The 21,339-nt window shown below is 44.0% G+C and overlaps 1 protein-coding gene across 1 annotated transcript in view; it reads left to right on the forward strand.

Moving 5' to 3' along the window:
- The window catches only part of LRP2 (LDL receptor related protein 2), a 180,888-nt gene that overhangs the window by 68,985 nt on the left and 90,564 nt on the right, over positions 1-21,339 (forward strand). Inside the window, exons 31-33 of the mRNA XM_019480291.2 lie at positions 5,714-5,880; positions 19,773-19,916; positions 20,795-20,904. Of these exons, the coding sequence (XP_019335836.1) occupies positions 5,714-5,880; positions 19,773-19,916; positions 20,795-20,904 (421 nt within the window). The remainder of the gene's footprint in view (positions 1-5,713; positions 5,881-19,772; positions 19,917-20,794; positions 20,905-21,339) is intronic.

A 21,339-nucleotide genomic window follows, 5' to 3' on the forward strand; every position in this document is an offset into this window, starting at 1 on the left:
GCTTGAGAGTGAACAGTGGAGACAAGCCCGGAGTAGTGCTCCTGGTGAACTTTTAGGTCTTGAGCATCCCGACACAAGTGGGTGGTTGTGGCATGCTCATCTCTATCTTTGCTGAAACGTGCTTTTGCTGCTTTATAGATACAAGCCCATGGTCTCCTTTTTTATAATAAAATGGGTTCTCTATTTCCATGACCATCCTGGTCACCCTTCCCTGCATAGCTTCCAGTCTGACCTTTACTTCCTTGATCATAGGTGACCAGACCTGTACAGTCTTCCATGAGATCACTTCTCCGACCAGAAAACCAAAGGAATACCCTGTTGTGATGCATGTGACTAGTAGGGTTCTGTGAAGCTTTGGTTGCTGATTTGATTCAGAGGAGATTTTGTCCGATTCGGCGGCCAAATCTCCAAATCCAAATTGAATCAGGAGACCCATTAATCTCTCCGAATCGAATCAGAAGCCTCCAATTTGATTTGGAGAGATTCGAAGAGATTCGATGAATCAGCCATAGACACAGCTTTATATGTTTTTTCTACATACCTCAAGGTACCAGGCAGCTCATGAACACAGATGGTGAGGCAGATGGACCATCCCAAGGGAGCATGTGGGGTCCTCAGCGCGCTTGGAGGCGGACCTGGAAGTGGACCAGAATCACTTCCGGTCCACCTCTGGGTCCACCGCGGAGCATGCAGGGAACTCTGCCTGGCTGCCTAGCTTGGTGACTGGTGCCTCCTAGGTCTGGGGGGGCACCCAAGGTCCCCCTGCAACTAATTTCTGAGCTGGAGGGGTGCAAGTACTTCCAGTCCACTTCCGGGCCTGCTGCTGAGCATGCGGGGGGCCCTGCTGTGCTCCTGTGGGATGCTCCATCCACCCCACCATCTCAGTGTTCACAAGCCACACCTGGCACCTCGAGGCATGTAGAAAAAACATAAAGCTGTGTCTATGGCTGAATCACTGATTCTCCGAATCAGCATCAAATCTTCAGATTTGGATTTGGCTGAATCTAATCGGGACAGTCATCTGAATCAGCAAATTGAATTGCTGTCCCCCGAACTGGGCCGAATCCAAATCCTAATCGAATACAGCCCGCTTCGCACATCCCTGGTGACTAGCAGTGCCTAACTGCCAGACCAGAAATAGGTAGATCATGGAGACTAGAGCAGAAGTTTTGTAGTGCTTGCTTATTCCTGGGTAAAAGTTCAAAGTGCTAAATACAGTAGGATCTGGAGGGACACATTAGTATTACAGATATGACACACGTGTCTTGATTTAACCAACCCTACTTATGTAATTTAAATTTCTCATATCCGATTACCCTGGTGAACAGCCTTTGATCAGTCTGCAGTTGTTTGCAGAAATCCTTCATCAAATTAATTTCCAGAAAAATTCAAGATCATCAATTGCTTACAGGCAACTCATAAGTCTAAAGAGACGAAATTAATCAAACAAAGCATTTTTTATAACTTATTCATCCAGCTATAGAAGAGTGCAAAGTACTTTGGGGTTTCTCTGCCAAGGAACCTCCTGAACACATGCAATTTCAGGACAAAACTGCCTCTAGACTAAGACAAATTGAGGATCTCTGACTTTCTAAGGGAGTGCCTTTCTTAACTGCACTTTCAAGGCTAAATCAGTGCTTCCTCCTTTTTTCACTGATTCTTAGCAGAATACTCTTCATAGATTCATAGATGTTAGGGTCGGAAGGGACCTCAGTAGATCATTGAGTCCGACCCCCTGCATAGGCAGGAAAGAGTGCTGGGTCTAGATGACCCCAGCTAGATGCATATCCAACCTCCTCTTGAAGACCCCCAGGGTAGGGGAGAGCACCACCTCCCTTGGGAGCCCGTTCCAGACCCTGGCCACTCGAACTGTGAAGAAGTTCTTCCTAATGTCCAGTCTAAATCTGCTCTCTGCTAGCTTGTGGCCATTATTTCTTGTAACCCCCGGGGGCACCTTGGTGAATAAAACCTCACCAATTCCCTTCTGTGCCCTCGTGATGAACTTATAGGCAGCCACAAGGTCGCCTCTCAACCTTCTCTTGCGGAGGCTGAAAAGGTCCAGTTTCTCTAGTCTGTCCTCGTAGGGCTTGGTCTGCAAGCCCTTAACCATACGAGTGGCCCTTCTCTGGTCCCTCTCCAGGTTATCCGCATCCCTCTTGAAGTGCAGCGCCCAGAATTGCACGCAGTACTCCAACTGCGTCTGACCAGCTCCCGATAGAGGGGAAGTATCACCTCTTTGGATCTATTCGTCATGCATCTGCTGATGCATGATAAAGTGCCATTGGCTTTTCTGATGGCTTCATCACACTGCCAACTCATGTTCATCTTGGAGTCCACTAGGACTCCAAGGTCCCTTTCCACTTCCGTGCCACCCAGCAGGTCATTTCCTAGGCAGTAGGTGTGCTGGACATTTTTCCTCCCTAGGTGCAACACTTTGCATTTCTCCTTGTTGAACTGCATTCTGTTGTTTTCTGCCCACTTGTCCAACCTGTTCAGGTCTGCTTGCAGCTGTTCCCTGCCCTCCAGCGTGTCCACTTCTCCCCACATTTTTGTGTCATCTGCAAACTTGGACAGAGTACACTTCACTCCCTCGTCCAAGTCGCTGATGAAGACATTAAAGAGTATTGGTCCAAGGACCGAGTCCTGCGGGACCCCACTGCCCACACCCTTCCATGTCGAAACCGACCCATCCACCACGACTCTCTGGGTGCGACCCTCTAGCCAATTCGCCACCCACCGGACTGTGTAGTCATCCAAGTCACAGTCTCTTAACTTGTTCACCAGTATGGGGTGGGATACCGTATTGAAGGCCTTCCTGAAGTCTAAGTATACGACATCCACCCCTACTCCTGTGTCCAGGTGTTTCGTAACCTGGTCATAAAAAGAGACTAGATTAGTCAGGCACGATCTGCCTGCTACGAACCCGTGCTGGTTTCCCCTCAGCATAATTTGTCCTGCCAGGCTCTTGCAAATGTGAGCCTTGATAATTTTTTCAAAGACTTTGCCAAGGATGGAGGTGAGACTGACTGGCCTATAGTTGCCCGGGTCCTCCTTCTTCAGAGAGTGATGTTGATTTACCTGTACCATTAGCAACAATAAAACTATTATTAAACAATGTGTGTTTAATTTTAAACACAGCACACATTTATCAGTAAGATTTATTATCATAATGAGAACTACTCATGGAAATTTCCATAGACATTTGGGCTGGAAGGTACACTGAAGGATCATCAAGTCCAGCCCCCTGTCCCAGGGGCAGGAAGTCAGCAGGGATCATAGGATCCCAGCAAGATAAATATCCAAATGTGTCTTGAAGGCGTTCAAAGTGGGTGCTTGAACCACCTCCAGTGGCAGTCTATTCCAAACCTTGGGGGCTTGGACAGTAAAGAAGTTCTTCCTTATGTCCAGCCTGAATCAGTCGCGGCGGAATTTGTAATCGTTCGATCTTGTCATCCCTTGGGGCACTCTGGTGAACAGACGTTCCCCCAGATCTTGGTAAACACCCCTGATAAACTTGTAGGTGGCCATCCGATCACCCCTGAGCCTGCACTTTTCCAGGCTAAAGAGCCTCGTAGATCTCAGCCTCTCATCATAAGGTCTGTTTTCCTGACCTCTGACTATGCGCGTGGCTCTCCTCTGGACTCTCTCAGCTTCTCCGCATCATTTTTGAATTGTGGAGCCCAAAACAGGACACAGTACTCCAGCTGTGGCCTCACCAAGGCTGAGTACAAGGGGAGAATGACATCCCGGGATTTGCTTGAGAAGCATCTATGGATGCAAGCCAGTGTTTTGCTCACTTTACTAGCCGCAGCATCACATTGAAGGCTCATGTTCATCTTGTGGTCAGTCACGACCCCCCAAGTTCCTTTCATCTATAGTGCTGACCAGCGTAGCACTGCTGAGCCTATAAGCATGCTGTGGGTTTTTCCTCCCAAGGTGGAGGAAAAACACATTTTTCGGTGTTAAACACCATCCGGTTCTCATCCACGCATTTCATGAGCCTGTCAAGATCTGCCTGGATCACCCTCCTGTCCTCAGGTGTGGATGCTTTACCCCTGAGTTTGGTGTCATAGGTGAACTTGGCCAGCCTGCTTCTGACTCCATGGTCTACATCATTGGTGAAGATGTTAAATGAGTACTATGCTCTTTAGTCTGTGCAAAGCTGGGGTTATAGGGAACATGATGAAAAAAATAAAAGGTAGCTGTGATCAAGCACAGGCCTATGAAATGCTCTGTGTGCATGTGTGCATGCATGCTTGCATCTGGTGTGTGTATGTATGTGTGTGCAAATATTTGTGGGATCCAGTTCTGTTCTGGGCCACTGCATTTAGTCAAAGCTTTGAAGTATTTGAAATGTCTTAGTCTTACTTCCTAGACCATTCAACTTTTTTCTAAATTCAAGAACTGATCAGTACATATAATGATATAAGCAAAAATAAATTTGCTTGTGTGAACAGTAGTATTTCAGGTCATTTTAATCTGTGCAGGCTTCTTGTCACTGTTTAGTTAAAACTTCTGTGATACATTCAAAACCTGCATATAGACAAATTCTTCAGATTTTACTTATGTAGTGGAATTGCTACAGGTCAGATCTTATCAGCAAAGGGCATTATACCATGTTGCTGATTCTTTTCATGGTGAAAGATTTTAATTATTGCTAATGATTATAAAGAATAGCATTTGCCATTTTTCTTCAGAGATTTATTATGATTCTAATCTGTGTTGACATTGTTTAGGTTACTCTGCCAACAAAAAGATTAAACTAAGCTATGCACACTTTTGTTGCATAGTGTTCTTTTCAACACAGTGATATTGGTGTACTCTCCATAAGGAACTGGTATGTCTAATATGGTTAAACTTATATGGATGAAAAGTATGTTCCACATTGCCCATTTTCTTCTTTTACAAGTGGCATTGGAAGTTTTGATCATGAATTGAGTTTTTGCAGTTTATGTTTTGTGATTTTGATATTAAAAGATGGAAATGTTTCAATTTTTCTGGGTGGCTTAAGAATGGAGGTATCAGACAGAAATGGGGAAGGTTATGTTAATGCTGAAAATGTAGTGACTTGCCCGTTTTAAGTCATTTCTGCTCCACCTGCTTCAAACTCAGAAATTGTGGTTGTGAGGATTCTCCAGGGGAGTCTTCTACCTCTTCACTCAAGGGTTTTTGAGGCAGATCTTGAGAGCAGTGGTACAGGGGCATCTTCACTGCCTCAGGTTCGGTTTGACAATTGCAGAGCAGGTGTTGGCAGGGAGGCAGGACTTAGTTTTTTCACAGCTGCCTTAGGAATGGTACAGAACCAATGTAGATGTGCTTTTGGCCACTCCTGAAGATTCCTCTCCATGTGAACTGCTGAATACAGATGAGAGTACTCGTATAGAGTTAAGCCCAAATTTAAGTATTTTGCTGAATTGGGGAATAATCTGCAAATCTTTATGCCCTTGAGTAAATTTACTTATATCCATCATTTTTAATGAGTTAAGTGGGAGATCCTCTCATCTCTTCTACTGCACTGATTAAGAAGCCTAAACATCCTGTTAGGATAATCAGTAATACTTGTTTTTTAAAACTTGTCCTAAGTGCCCTAAGTATTTACAGCCTAGTCCTAAATTAGCAGACAACACCAATTGTATAGCATGACTTTTTCTTGACTGGATGAAATGAAATATATTATAACAGTATTTTGATTTAAATTATGCTCTTTTCACAGTTGAACAACCATTCCTAATTGCTGTAAGAGATAATATAATTTATGGGCTTTCTCTGAACCCAGAGGAGAAGACCAATGATGCCATGGTTCCAATAGCTGGGGTTCAGAATGGTGTTGATGTTGACTTTGATGACTCAGAACAGATGATCTATTGGGTTGAAAATCCAGTAAGTTAAAACTTACGCTTAAAATGTGCAATCAAGAAATATCACCCATTTAAAAATTGTGTTTTGTCTACTTTTTTAAACATACTAATGTTCCAATAATAATTACATCAACTATAACTGAAAAAAGTGTTCTTATTGATTTGTTTTCTTTTTAAAATTTTTCTGCTGAAGATTAAAGAAGTCTGTTTCCCTTTTTATATTATTTTTCATTGTTGTTCATAGATTCATAGATTCATAGATGTTAGGGTCGGAAGGGACCTCAATAGATCATCGAGTCCGACCCCCTGCATAAGCAGGAAAGAGTGCTGGGTCTAGATGACCCCAGCTAGATACTCATCTAACCTCCTCTTGAAGACCCCCAGGGTAGGGGAAAGCACCACCTCCCTTGGGAGCCCGTTCCAGACCTTGGCCACTCGAACTGTGAAGAAGTTCTTCCTAATGTCCAGTCTAAATCTGCTCTCTCCTAGCTTGTGGCCATTGTTTCTTGTAACCCCCGGGGGCGCCTTGGTGAATAAATACCAATTCCCTTCTGTGCCCCCGTGATGAACTTAAAGGCAGCCACAAGGTCGCCTCTCAACCTTCTCTTGCGGAGGCTGAAAAGGTCCAGTTTCTCTAGTCTCTCCTCGTAGGGCTTGGTCTGCAGGCCCTTGACCATATGAGTTGCCCTTCTCTGGACCCTCTCCAGGTTATCCGCATCCTTCTTGAAGTGTGGCGCCCAGAATTGCACGCAGTACTCCAACTGCAGTCTGACCAGCGCCCTATAGAGGGGAAGTATCACCTCCCTGGACCTATTCGTCATGCATCTGCTGATGCACGATAAAGTGCCATTGGCTTTTCTGATGGCTTCGTCACACTGCCGGCTCATGTTCATCTTGGAGTCCACTAGGACTCCAAGATCCCTTTCCACCTCTGTGCCACCCAGCAGGTCATTCCCTAGGCTGTAGGTGTGCTGGACATTTTTCCTCCCTAGGTGCAGCACTTTGCATTTCTCCTTGTTGAACTGTATCCTGTTGTTTTCTGCCCACTTGTCCAACCTATCCAGGTCTGCCTGCAGCTGTTCCCTGCCCTCCGGCGTGTCCACTTCTCCCCATAGCTTTGTGTCATCTGCAAACTTGGACAGAGTACATTTCACTCCCTCGTCCAAGTCACCGATGAAGACATTAAAGAGTATCGGTCCAAGGACCGAGCCCTGCAGGACCCCACTGCCCACACCCTTCCAGGTCAAGACCGACCCATCCACCACGACTCTTTGGGTGCGACCCTCTAGCCAATTCGCCACCCACCAGACTGTGTAGTCATCCAAGTCACAGTCTCTTAACTTGTTCACCAGTATGGGGTGGGATACCGTATCGAAGGCCTTCCTGAAGTCTAAGTATACGACATCCACCCCTCCTCCTGTGTCCAGGCGTTTTGTAACCTGGTCATAGAAAGAGACTAGATTGGTCAGGCACGATCTGCCCGCCACAAACCCGTGCTGGTTTCCCCTCAGCATAATTTGTCCTGCCGGGCTCTCACAAATGTGAGCCTTGATAATTTTTTCAAAGACTTTACCAAGGATGGAGGTGAGACTGACTGGCCTATAGTTGCCCGGGTCCTCCTTCCTCCCCTTATTGAAAATGGGGACCACGTTAGCCCTTTTCCAGTCCTCCGGGACTTGGCCCATGTGCCACGAGCGTTCGAATATTCCCGCCAGTGGCTCTGCAATGATGTCGGCCAGTGCCTTCAGCACCCTCGGATGGAGCTCATCCGGGCCTGCCGACTTAAAGGCATCCAGTTCTTCCAAGTGACTCTGCACCACCTCAGGATCTACGCATGGAAGTCTGGCGCCTTGCTGCTGCCTCCCTACAACCCCTACAACTTGTCGTGTCCTTCACTTAGGAACACTGAGGCAAAGAACTCATTGAGGAGTTCAGCCTTGTCCCCCCTATCTGTCACCAATTGTTTCTGCCCATTTAGCAGGGGTCCTATTCCTCCCTGGGCCTTCCTTTTACTCCCAATATATCTAAAAAACAATTTCTTGTTGTCTTTTACTTGGGTTGCCATCCTCAGCTCCATGGTAGCTTTGGTCCGCCTAACTGCCTCCCTACAAGCACGAGCAGAGGAGGTATATTCATCTTTAGTGATCTCACCCTGTTTCCACTTTTTATGTGCTCCCCTTTTGGCCCTTAGGCTGCCCTGGATTTCTCTGGTCAGCCAGGGAAGCCTCCTGGCCCCTTTCCCTTTTTTGCCTCACTCGGGGATCGTCTTGCTTTGTGCCCGAAGGATCGTTTCCTTAAGGCACAGCCACCCTTCTTGGGCTCCCATCCCTTCAAAACTCCTACTCTGCAGTGTGTCCTTGACTAATCGCCTGAGTGCATTGAGATCAGCTTTCCTAAAGTCTAGCACTTTCACCCTACTAGTTACCTTACCCACTCGACGTCTTATGTTGAATTCTATTATTAGGTGATCACTGTCTCCCAAATGGCTACCGATCTGGAGGTCCCCTATCATGTCATCCCCTGTTGCCAATACCAGATCCAGTATGGCATTCCCCCTAGTGGGACCATGCACCTCCTGTGTCAGGTGGAGGTCCTGTACACAGGTTAGAAACCTGCGTGAGCGATGGGACCTTGCTGTCTGCGTCTCCCAACAGATGTCTGGGTAGTTTAGGTCCCCCATGATTACCGCCTCTTTAGCTTTTATGGTCTCCGAGATTTGCCTCAGGAGCCCCGCGTCTATTTCTTCCCCTTGGTGTGGGGGTCTGTAGCAGACCCCTACCACCAAATCCCTTTCTCCTTGCCCCCCATGTAGCCTAACCCACAATCCTTCTACTTCCTCAACCTTGGATTCTGTCTTGATGAGGGTTGATGTATATTGCTCACTGACATAAAGTGCAACCCCCCCCCCTTTCTTCCCCGACCTGTCCTTTCTGTACAATCTATAGCCCTCAATATGTACCGCCCAGTCATGGGATGAATCCCACCAGGTCTCTGTTAGCCCCACTAAGTCATAGGTGTTTAGTGCAAGCAGGAGTGCTAGTTCATCCTGCTTGTTTCCCATGCTCCTAGCATTAGTATATAGGCACTTGAGCCCTGTGACTGGTGCCTTTGCTGCCCCCCCCCCCCCCCCCCCCCCCCCCCGCTTCGAGTCCCAAGGGGCCCATTGTTTCTTACCTTCTTGTTTCTTACCTGTTCTGTAGTGCTGGTCTCCCCATGGCTTTCAGGTTTCCAATGTTCTCCTTCCTCAGGCTGGGCTGTCCTTGTGGGTGCCACATGGTTTGGTGGTCCACAGCTTCCCCTGCCCTCGTACTCCCCTCCCCCCGACGAGCCTAGTTTAAAGCCCGCCGGAGGAGATCCGCCAACCTAGTAGAAAACACACGCTTACCTTTGGGGGACAGGGGGACAGGCTGTTGTCTGGCTTTGCACTTCTTGGTCCAGCGAAAAGCAAAGGATTGAAACATCCATGATGTTTTTATGCTACTCCTGGTCCAGTCAGAAGTACCAGCAGGAAATATCAGAAGTCTTATGAGAAATGTTACCCAATACTTTGCATATGATCATCTTCTCTGTTTCTCCTGTATATTTAGTTAAGGCTAAATATTGCGTAAACAGGTGGGTATGTTTATGAGTAGTTGCATTGAATTCAATGGACTATTCATTAGAGTGAAGATACTCATATACTTATCAGAGTAAATATAGTCATATACCAGGGGTTTTCAACCTTTTTTGTTCGGTGCACCCCTGGCAGCCAGTTGAGAAGTGGGGAGTCCCCCAGCAGCCGGTCAATGAGTGGTGGGGAGGGGGAGGGCCTGGTGGCCAATTGGCAGCCGGGATGGAGGGTCACCCAGTGGCCAGTCAACAATGGTAGGGGAGGGGGAGGGAAATGGAAAACAAAAGCACCAGTAGTATGCGGCGGTGCAAAGTGCTGCTGGACCCTCCCCCCGCTTCTCCATGCCACTGCAACATACCTCCTGGGGTCTTCCCACGTACCCCCAGGGGTTTGCGTACCTCTGGTTGACAACTCTTGTCATATACACATATGTTTTCAGGACTGGGTCTCAGTCTGGCTGTTGCTCCTTTTATGATGCAGCACAATAGAGAAGCATATATATATTTTAAAAGCAGGAAAACATGTTAGGAAAAACAACAGGAGGCTCTGGGGAAAGATAATATTTTGAAAATAGCTTTAATTGCTATTGAAAAAAAATGTCTACATTTTAATTGACGGAACCACTTTAATAACTGCTCCTGCTGAGCTAATAAAAATGCCTTCTCTTTAAGGTCATCTTACAACAACAACATTTCCTAGTTTTTGCAGCCTATCTGAGAAAGGTCTGAGGAAACCTCTGAAAAGGACTTAGCAAGGAGTCTACTGAGTGAGCAACTAACCAGTTATGCCATGGAGACCCCCTCTTTAACTTTTATTCTGTGCTCAGTTCTGGAAGCATGGTGTTAGCTAGGAGTTCCTGTATACTATGGTGTACAACAAATTATTCACATTACTTTCTCATCCTCTACCCACACTAACATTTGTTTAGGCTTTTCCCTGCTAAAGAAATAGTAACAATTCCTATTTATTTAATTTTTGTCATGTATTTTTTACAGGTTTCTTCAGAAATAAAAATATTTTCACAGTGAAGAAGAAAAAGAACAAGTAGTACAGTTGTCCCTTGACAATATGCATATATATTTTCAAATTAATTTGATTGACCTATTTATGCACCTTTTGAGTTTCCTTTCACATGAACGTTCAAGTAGTCAAGTTTTTCTGGCCACAGAATAGCCACAGAAGGTGAATTTCACAGCTGCGTGAACAGTGCATTAGTTTGATTATTCCTGGAAACCAAAGCCCAGATCTAGAAGACTGTTATATGTTTAAACCCGTGTGTAAGTCTTCGCAGGATCAAGGCCTCATTTTCAATTCCCATGCTTCTGTATGTAGGAGCATATTACTGAAATGGCCCTCTTAAGCTATTAAATCTAGTCCCCTGCTTTAAGAGGCAACCATTTATCCAAGAGTCCAAAAAGTTATTTTTGGCTTCAATTGCTTGTATTTTCATCCAGCCAGAATACAAAAACATAGCAAGTAGTAAACAACACAGATAGAATTTCTAATGCTTGTCTGCTAACTAAAATCAAATTCAAATAGTTAGTAATCTACTGAGTTTCAGCAGACCTTGATTCTGAGTTGGGGAGCAGTCCGGTTCCAATCCAGCAAGGCAGTTAGATGTGTTCTTAACATTAAACCTCTGAGCAGCCCCATTTAAGATCCTGGGATTATTCATGTGCTGAAGTTTATACCAAAGCACATTGCTGGCTGAGGTTCTTTACTCTCAGCATTTTCTAGAGTGAAGCCCACAATGAAGCAATTATCACCTCAGTTTCTGGGAAAAGAAACTTGGCTAGCTTATTTATTTCAGACAATTTTTTGAGTTTTAAAACAGCAGCAATTTATGGTGGAAAAATGTTTTGGTTGTGAAATCACAGCATATTGTGTGGAACACATCATGTTTATTCCCCTCCCTCTGCTGTAGAGAAGTCCAGTATAAACCAAGGTTATACATTCTCTTCTGTTCAGAAAGATCTTAGGCTTCATACATAATATTGATCATTTCACAGAGGTATATGACTATAGTGTTTGCTCTATGCCATTGGATTCCAGGGATGGGGTACTCTCTCAGACCTCCATACCTTTGGGGCTCTGTCCTCGAGTCACCATTCAGCAGAGACCAGTGGAGTGGTAAACAGGTTTATCTTTATTAGGAACAGGGTTCAGCAAATCACGTGCTAACAGCTTGCAGGGAGAACTGCAACTACCCACCACCACAAACCATACCCACAGGGCATCAGGGGGAAAGACTGGGTCATCCCACTGCTGGCCTCTTAAAGTTACATTCCATATACCATATCCCCCTTCTTTATTTTGGGAGCTCCCTCTTAAATAGTTGGATGTTCATCAGGTGCTACTTTAACATGGAACGTTTCAGGATCACGGAGCCAGAGGTTGCTAACATTTGGCTCACCGGTGGGGTCTAACCTTTACTGCTATCCCATTATATAGTCCTTGTACTTCACAGACAGTCTCACCGCACATCCCCTCTTAGTTTGCGTGATGTCATCAGGTTCCTCTGTGGGTACTGGTGGAGTCTCTGAAATGTGATGAAACACTTGCTCGTGGTGGTCTGGTTCTTCTTCTGAAGTTTGTTCTGCTGCCGTCTCTTGAGGTACATCAACGGGTTCTGCTGGTACTGGCAGTTAATCCTTTCTTAAGTGTCTTCTGTTCCTCCTGTAGACATTACCACTGGGAGTTTTAACTATGTAGGAGAGCGGCTTATCCCTTTTTGCTGTGATGGACGCTGGTGTCCAACCTGTACTTGTTTGCATCCTTACTTTCTCCCCCTCTTGTAGAGGTGGCAAGAATGCAGCTGTGAAGTCCTAGTGGTCCTTTTGGTGCCTTTGAAGATTCTGCAACTTGTGGGAGGCATTCAGTGGTAGTCGAGGAGTTAGCACCACCGTTGTAGCAGGCGGGGACTGCGCAAAAGTCTCCCCATCAGAAGCTGCGCTGGAGCATACTCAAGACTGGTAATGGGCATGTTCCTCAGATGAAGTAAAGCCAGCTATAGATCAGAACTGTCCTGCAAAGTCTTCTTAAACATTGATTTGATGGTCTGAACTGCGCATTCAGCCTGACCATTGGATTGTGAGAAACCTAGGCTAGAATGGGGAATGGTTATGCCCCAGTCAGTCGCAAATTGTTTCACCATGTGACTTGCAAATGGCATGTGATCACAGACAATTTGTTTAGGTATGCCATGGTGAGCAAACACTGACTTCATTTTGGCAACTACCATGCCAGCTGTTTTGTCTGGTAGGTGCAAAACTTCAGAGTACTTGGAGTAATAGTTGACTATGATCAAATAAGACTGTCCCTGTAGGTCAAAAATATCCACTGCCAGTTTTAGCCAAGGCAGGTCTGGGATCTCATGTGAGATCATGGGCTCTTTCCAATTATTGGGTTGGAGCTCTTGACAAGGTGCACAATTAACAATCCATTGCTCACTGTGGGCATTCATTTTAGGCCAATACATCATTTGTTGAGCTCGTGTTTTTGACCTTTGTATGCATTGATGGGGCGAGTGAAGTAATATCATCATGTTGGTCCTTGCACCACTTGGAATGATTATTTTCAACCCAATCATAAGAAAATCATCCTGAATCTGGATTTCGTCTCTGAGAAGCCAGTAGGGCTTTATTTCAGGTTTGACTTGTTTTTCATAGATTTCATAGACATTAAGGCTGGAAGGGACCTCAGAAGATCATCGAGTCCAACCCCCTGCACCAGGGGCAGGAAGTCAGCTGGGGTCACAGACCATCCATTAAGATGTTGAACTCTAAGGGTTGTTCCTTGTCAGACTTCGAGTGCTCCTGTAACTGCTGCAGTAACTGGTCACTGAGTGGCTCCATTTAAGTTAGACCGTGAATCACCTTTTGTGAGTGGAAAAGATCAGGTTCAGGAGGAGAAGTGAGTGTTGTGGCTCTAAAAAGTGTGTCAGCCACTAACATGTCTTTGCCTTTGGTATAGTGAATCTGGATCTGCTATTTTTGGAGCTGCAACAGCATCCTCTGTAGCCATGCCGGAGCCTTTCCTGTGGGCTTTGCAAAAATTGCTTCCAGGGGTTTGTGGTCCAACTGGACCCAGACCTGGGTGCCATACACATGTTGGTGGAACTTCGTCATGGCGAAGACAATTGCCAAAAGTTCTTTTTCAATCTGCGCATAACTTCTCTTGGATTGTGTTAAAGCCCTCAAAGCATATGCAATTGGTTGATTCTGCTGAAACAGACATGCTCCTAAGTCGTCTTTGGACACGTCAGCTTGGATTTCCAGCTGCTCTACTGGGTTGAAGTACCTGAGCATTGGTGCTGTTGTGATGCTTTGCTTGAGCTTATCCAGGGCTGCTTGATGCTCGGGTTCCTATTGCCAGATAATGTCATTCCTGAGAAGCGCTCTCAGAGGGGTCATCAGGCTTGACTCATGTGGAATGTATTGGTTCCGAGGAGTCTCTGAAGGCCTTTTTTGTCTGTTGGAGAGGGCATCCTTTTGATAGCTTCCACTTTGTCATTGTCTGGTTTGACACCATCTTTTGAGTCCATATACCTAACGTTGTTGACTAACAACTGTATTTTGTCCTTATTAAACTTTATTTCTTTCAGACATCCTCTCTCCAGGACTTGTTTCAGGATAGGGTCATGCTTCTCTTTGGTAGCATGTTATCCGCGATTATGTGGATTCCTAGAATGTCACCAAAGCACTCATAATTCTTCTGTTGGAATACTTTGCTAGCTGACTTAACACCAAAGGGAACGCAACTGAAGTGGTACTACCCCAGTGTGTTAAAGGGACACAGCTCTGCTGATTCCTTGTCCAATTTGACTTGCCAGTAGCCATCCTTTTCATCAAGAATGGTGAACAGCTTCTTACCTGACAAGCTCTTCTGCACATCTTCTACAGTGGGAATTGGAAAGTGCTGCCTCAGCACTACCTTGTTGAGGTGTTGTGGGTCTAGACAAAGTCATAGCAAACCATCCTTCTTTTGTGTGATCACAAGGCTATTGACCTAGGGTGTGGGCTTCGTTTTGTAATGCCTCCTACAGCTTCCAGCGTTTTGAGGGCAGGCTTCAATTTGCACAGGGTATTTTTCTACACCCATGCACCACTGGGTACTGGGTGGTGTGGTACTGCTAGGTCAACATAGATGTGGTGGGTACCAGGAAATAGGCCCCAAACTTCAAAAACGTTCGGGTATAGATTGAGAAGATCCGCCTTGGTTGCAGGTGCTGTCAGAACCATTCCATGAACTCATCTGATATAATGATAGGTGATAGGTGCTGCATACCATCCCTACCATGTATTGGTGGGTCACTATTGTCTGTTATATGAAAAGTTAAATCAGATTCATTAGCACCAAATTTGCAGTGTGCAATGATTGTACCTTGTGGTTTGATGCACCGCCAAATGCAACCAATGTAACATGAGCTGGAATCTTCCATACTTTGCCTTGAAATGCCTTTGCTACACCTGCTGGGATAGTGTTTGCTTCTGCTCCAGTATCTAACTTAAAAGCAACTGGCTAGCCAGCAATCATGACTGTGCTATACCAGGCATTCTGGTTATCAAAGGTCGGTGAAAGCTGCCTTGCAGACACTGTGCCGACATATAGGGTACTGACTGCTTTTGCAGATATTGGAGTCTCTCTCTTTGATATGCACATTTTTGCAAAGTGGTTCACTCCTGAGCATTTGTAACAAATTTCTCTAAAAACTGGGAAGGACTGAGGCTTGTGTATGCTTCCACACCTTTTGCAAGCTCTGCCTTTGTTAGTTTGATTGCCCACCTGTGGAGCAAACTTCACTGATGGCTTGCTTTGTTTTTGCAAAGTGCTCTGGCAGCTTTGTTTTTGCTCAGCTGTATGCAAGCTTGCTTCTGCAGACCTAACTTGGGCCTGAGCACTTGTGAGAGCCTTTTTCTGCAGATACCCACAGCCTGTGCTAGGGTGAGGAAGGGATTTTCCAGAAGCCTTTCTTTGAGTTTGCAGTCAGTTATGATGAAGACAATTTTGTCCCTCAACATGACATCCTCAGCAAGCCCAAATTCAATGCTGTGCTCTGCTTCTAAGCTCTGCAACAAAATCATCTATGCCTGCAGCCTCATTGTATCTAAGCTGCCAGAACTGATACCTTTCGAAGACAAGTGTTTTTTTCTGGGTTCGCAGTATGCTGAATGCTGCAAACACCTTTGTAAAAGTTTTGTTATTAGGGTCTGCAAACACCCCTTGCATGTTGTTGTAAATTTCTAGGGCTTTATCCCGAATGCAGTGAAGCATGACTGCAATTTTATAATCCTCTGCCTCTTCCTCAGCCTTTGTGACTACAAGGTATAATTGAAGTTTCTATTCCCATCTCCTCCAATTCTCCCCAAGATTTCTAGTAAAGGTTAATGCTGGTGGAGGTTTGAAGTGCTCCATTTTTTTTTTTTATTTGAATAAAAGCTGTAACCCTGTTAATCAGGATGCTGGTGACTCCACTGAGAGACACGTTACTTCTGACACCATACAGTGTTTACTCTATGCCACTGGGTTCCAGGGATGGGGTACTCACTCAGACCTCCATACCTTTTGGCGTTCTGTCCTTGAGTCACCATTCAGCAGAGACCGGTGGGGTAGTAAACACCTTTATCTTTATTAGGAACAGGATTTAGCAACTCACATGCTCACAGCTTGCAGGGAGAACTACAACTACCCACCACCACAACCACACCCACAGGGCATCAGGGGGAGAGACTGGGTCATCCCACTACCGGCCCCCTAAAGGTACATTCCATATACCACAATGACCATTAGTTTTGATCTGAATTTTTCAGATTAGAGTGGGCGATGAGAGATTAAGACACCCACTCTACAGTGCTCTACACATGCACTTAATATGCTTTGGACCAGGTCTTTTATGTGTGTAAACGGTTGTAGATCAGTTGAAATCAGAGAAGCTGTGACAGCTAGCAGCAGCAAAGGATCTGACCCACATTATGTATAGTTAAGTACATGTGTAAACTCTTACAGGAATCAGGACTAAGCCTGGCAACCTGAGTCAAAGGAATATTAGGTTAAGTATTGCATATTTTCTCATGTGCACTAATGCATTAGAAGGTATGGGTGTGTTTTACCTTGGATGCCTTTATGTTGCAGAGAGATATTAATTCTCATGTAACCACAGCTATTTGAGAAACTTGTGTATTCAGTGCTTCAGGGGTGTACTTGGTAGCTGTGTTGGTCTGAGACAAAAAGACATACAAAAAACTAGAACTCGTGGTTCCAAAAAGATACCTTTTATTATTAGACCAACTTTTCTTGCCATTTTCCAGTTGGTCTAATAAAAGGTATCATTTTGGAACCACGAGTTCTAGTTTTTTGTATGTATTCAGTGCTACACTTCTGGAAGGGTATTGTTGGTTTTCTATAATATTGGTTATAACACCAAGTGGAAAAAAATTTAGATACACCTTTCTAAGTAACAAAAGACTTCAAATAATTACTTTTAATCACTGACTTACCCTTGTCATTGATCACAGTGTCTAGTTGCCACGAACTGTTAAATGTATGCATGTAATCTAGTTTTCATTATGCAAGAGAAAAGCACCTCAGTGTTCAGGAGTCTGTTTGATTCTAGCTGCTGTTTGAAAAATATTGTCAGATCTTCACTGAGAGCTAGAGCTGAACTTTACAAGTGGTGTATGACAGTTCAGTAGAAGGCTGCAGGCTAGTGTATCACTTCACATAAGTGGCAGCTGGAATGCCAGGTGCAGCTGAGGAATGAGTTTTGTCAATGCTGTATTTCAATCAGTCTGCAGCCTCAGGTGGACAAAGAAGTGATTATGAGACTACCTCCCAATCCAGACCCTTCACCTCCAGGTGAGCCTTATGAGCAATCCCACATTGTTTCCAGTCCTGACAGAACTGAAGCCCCAGAGGTGTATCTACATAAATCCTTAAATCGTAAACTCTTTTCATAAAAATGCATTTGTCTCATATCAGACTAAGTTAGCAAATTGTCAACCTTTTCCCTCTTGTTCATTGTCTCTGTAACTACCACCCCACTGCTGCTTTTCCTCATCACTACATGTTGCCTTTGTTACTTCGTCTTTGTCTACACTAGAACATTTTGTAGCTGTGATTCATGCCTTAGTCCCTCTCTCCCTCATGACAATAACAACTGAGGCTGTAAGCTAGAGCTCAGGTGACTTCACCATGAAAGATTAGAGAAAGACTAGAAAATGTGATGAAAAATATATGAGCCCTACCTATGCTGGGACTTTTGCTGGTAGATGTATTGAATCTAATTCTAGGTCCTAATTTTCCTAGAATTGCAAGCTTCCAATGAAAATGCTTGAGACACATCTACACTAGTCAGTATCATAGCTAGGGTTGAGTGCCTGGGGAATGACTCTTGGGTGCCAATTTAGAGGAGGCACCAAAATGGTGGCCTTCCTGGGAGCCTACATGGCAGCAGTAGCCTTTGTGCAGAGACGCCATGCCCTGGCAGTAGCAGCTGCCACCTTTGAGTCTCTGTGGTCAGGTAAGACTCTCTGGGTGCATCTGCATCTGCAATTAATGCAATGTGATAAAATCCAAAGCTCTTGGGTGCAGCATCTACACATGCGCCCAGGACAGCAGCAATTTGAGCCGGGGTGGAGCAGGCCTCGGAGGGTCAGCCCCAGGTTCCAAGTGGTGGTGTCAGATGCTAGAGGCGCTGGTTGGGGCATGAGAGTGCCAAAAGTACAGAGCTGTGTGGCTAGGCATCAGGCAGGAGTCTGGGCCCCTGATTCCTGGGCTTTCTGGGCACAATTTACGCCCGCAGTCAGTCTACACAAGCATTTTGTCGCACTTAATTACTCCAATGTAAGATAGTACTGTTCAGTACTGTCTTATGGTAGTGTTAACTAGTTTACTGTGCGTGAATACTGGTGCACATGTAGACTGTGATGCTTTACTGTGGAGCTAATTAGTCTACTCCACAGAAAAATGTACATGTAAGTGCAGTCTCTGGTACTTGGCACATGCCCTTCTGCCTCGGTGTTTGGCATGCCCTACAGCAATTCTCCTGTGCTAAAATTTCTAGTTATGCCTGATAATAGCATTTAAACACTGGTAGCAATGTGCAAACATGCCTACTAATTTTTTGGGGGTAGATGAGACTTTGCAGTCTCCTGATTTAGAGTGCTGGGCAGATATATAACTAATCCAAAGCAGGCATCGGTCTACTCCAGTCATAGAAATACGTGCTTAATTCAGCCATGAACTGGACCCAGTATTTACACAGAATCTTTGCTAGATTATAAATTGATTAATTTTAGGTTGCTCCCTTTGTAAACTGTGAGCTAAATTTTGCTGTCACACATCCCTGCATTGCTTCTGTAAAGTTGACACAAACTGAAAAAAATCCCTCAAGGAACAGCTATTTTACTCATCTCTGTAGATGACATCCTGATGAGATTATTTTAAGTTCTCTAAGTAAAATAAGGGTTCCCTCAAATAGCATAGCTAAATATCAGGTGAAGATTGGCAGGTAGAGTGAGAAATACATATGGTCTGTAATCATGAAACAACACTGAACAGGATCACAAAGATAGTCTATGTCAAGTTTCTTGACATTACAAGTTTTTTAAAGCCTGAATTTATTCTGAGGGGGAAAAAAATATCACACTTTTCCTTTATTGTATTTTAACTGTATCAAAGCTGTTTTGCTCAAAACATTTGCTCTTTTACATAATATATATATATATTTGAGAAAGGTTAACATTCCAACTTTCTATTTTTTATATGAATACTCTACATTATATGTATATACATGCATACATTACACACACACACACACACACACACGCACATACATACCATATACACACTACTATATATATTACTATATGCTCTACACTACATACACACACATATACATACTCTATAATAATGTGTGGTGTATGGCTGAATTAATCTCTCTCTTTCTCTCTCTCTGTGTATATCTATATATATATATATAATATACTTTTCTATAAAAATATATATAGAAAAATATATATCGTGTAGAATATATAGTAATATATCCTACATATGATATATATAGTAATTTTACTTTTACCAATCAAGATAATTATCTGGAGAATGTTTCTTTATATAGTGTAATTATTATGATTTTACAATATTATATTTTTACTGTTCTTCATGGTATTGTGCACATACAAATACATTCAGCTAGCTTTGGGATTTACTGTTTCCTGAGCAAAACAGTACAAGTGCTTGTAAAGAAGTAAAACAGCATTTTTCTGTCCTTGACATTTCCTCCCTTTTCTTATCTTTTTTCCAAGGGTGAAATTCACAGGGTGAAGTCAGATGGAACTAACAGGACAGTGTTTGCTCCAGCAGCTGTCATTGGTGCTCCTATTGGCTTGGCTTTGGACTGGATATCTGCAAACCTTTATTATAGTAACCCTGGTACACGATCAATTGAGGTAAATATTTGTGAAATACAATTTCAGAGCCTGAATTCTCAGCTGCCATAAATACAGCTCAAAGCCAACAGCTTTGAGTATTAAGGACATAAAAAAGTTAAAAAAAACCAAAACATAATCTAACTGCAAAAAGAATGCAGCTTGCTTCTGGACATCTTTACATAGACAATATTAATTTAAAAGCACTACATTGTGTGAGCGTCTATTATTTGTTCACATGTTCAGACTTCTTCACATGTCTTAGTAGGTTCTCTCATGTTCTTTTGACATTGATAAACTGTCAGAAACCCAGATGCAAAATATTGTATTACTGTTCTTCATTGAAATTTGAGGTCCATATTTCATGCCTTCTGAAATTAATGGGAGTTTTATTATTGACTATGATAGAAACAAGATTAGTTATGGTTTGAAAGTTAGGCTGCTAAAGACTAGAGGCCTGAAAGTGTGTAAAGAGTAAAAAGACCAGAGTTTATTTAGCATAGAAAGAAGAGGCATGAATAGCATAATGAATGGTGTGGTAAAATTTTAGTCAGGTAAAATGAATCTTTTTGACAGCAGCATATAATCAACTTGGGCAGTCTTTATAATACTTTCAGGATATTACTGAAGCAGTTTAGTTAGATTCAGAAACAGATTAGGTATTTTTATTAACAGAAATAATGAGGAATTATTATCCTACCTAGGTTCCAAAGAGCAGGGAATTCAAGGAGTGCTTGTTAGAGATGAGAACTTGTTAGAGATGCACAGAACTAAGCATGTTTTCTTCATAGCATTCGTGCAAGGATATTCTTTAGTTTGTACCAGCAGGTGGTCAGGCTGCCTAGGTTATAGTTTGATATTTTACTGCAAGTTCAACATTGCATGATCTCCTTATGTAGGTACTGAAGCTACATGGTGAAGTAACATACAGAAAAACTCTGATTACCAGTGATGGTACCCCAACTGGAGCTGGAGTACCAATTGGTTTGGCTGTTGACCCAGGGCGAGGGTGAGTTTCCAAAATTGTTGCCATCTTTACATAGGTTTTTACTTTCCAGATTTTGTCAGCATGGCAGAGTGAACCCTCCTGAAGTTTGGTATGTATACTGATGGTAAACATTTGCATCAGATGTAATGTTGGCACGTGTAGTGTTTGTTTTTAAATTCTGTTTGGTTGAGTTAATTTATTTTAAAGCAGGACTGTCCAACTGGTGGTCTGCAGGCTGCATGTGGCCCATGATGGGTTAATCTGGCATTTGGGGTGCCTGCAGCACAGTGCAGCAGGAGAACCTGTGGTCAGTGAGTGATGGAGGGGGTGCTATTTGCATATTCGGTGCACCAGAAGAGGGGGGCTGTCTGCACACATGGTACAGCCGGGAAGAGAGGCTTCTTTCATGGTGTAGCTGGGGAGTGTCATGCCAGGTCAGGTGTGGTCAGTGTGGGG

This window comes from Alligator mississippiensis, chromosome 4 (assembly GCF_030867095.1).
Source record: "Alligator mississippiensis isolate rAllMis1 chromosome 4, rAllMis1, whole genome shotgun sequence".
Taxonomy (NCBI): domain Eukaryota; kingdom Metazoa; phylum Chordata; order Crocodylia; family Alligatoridae; genus Alligator; species Alligator mississippiensis.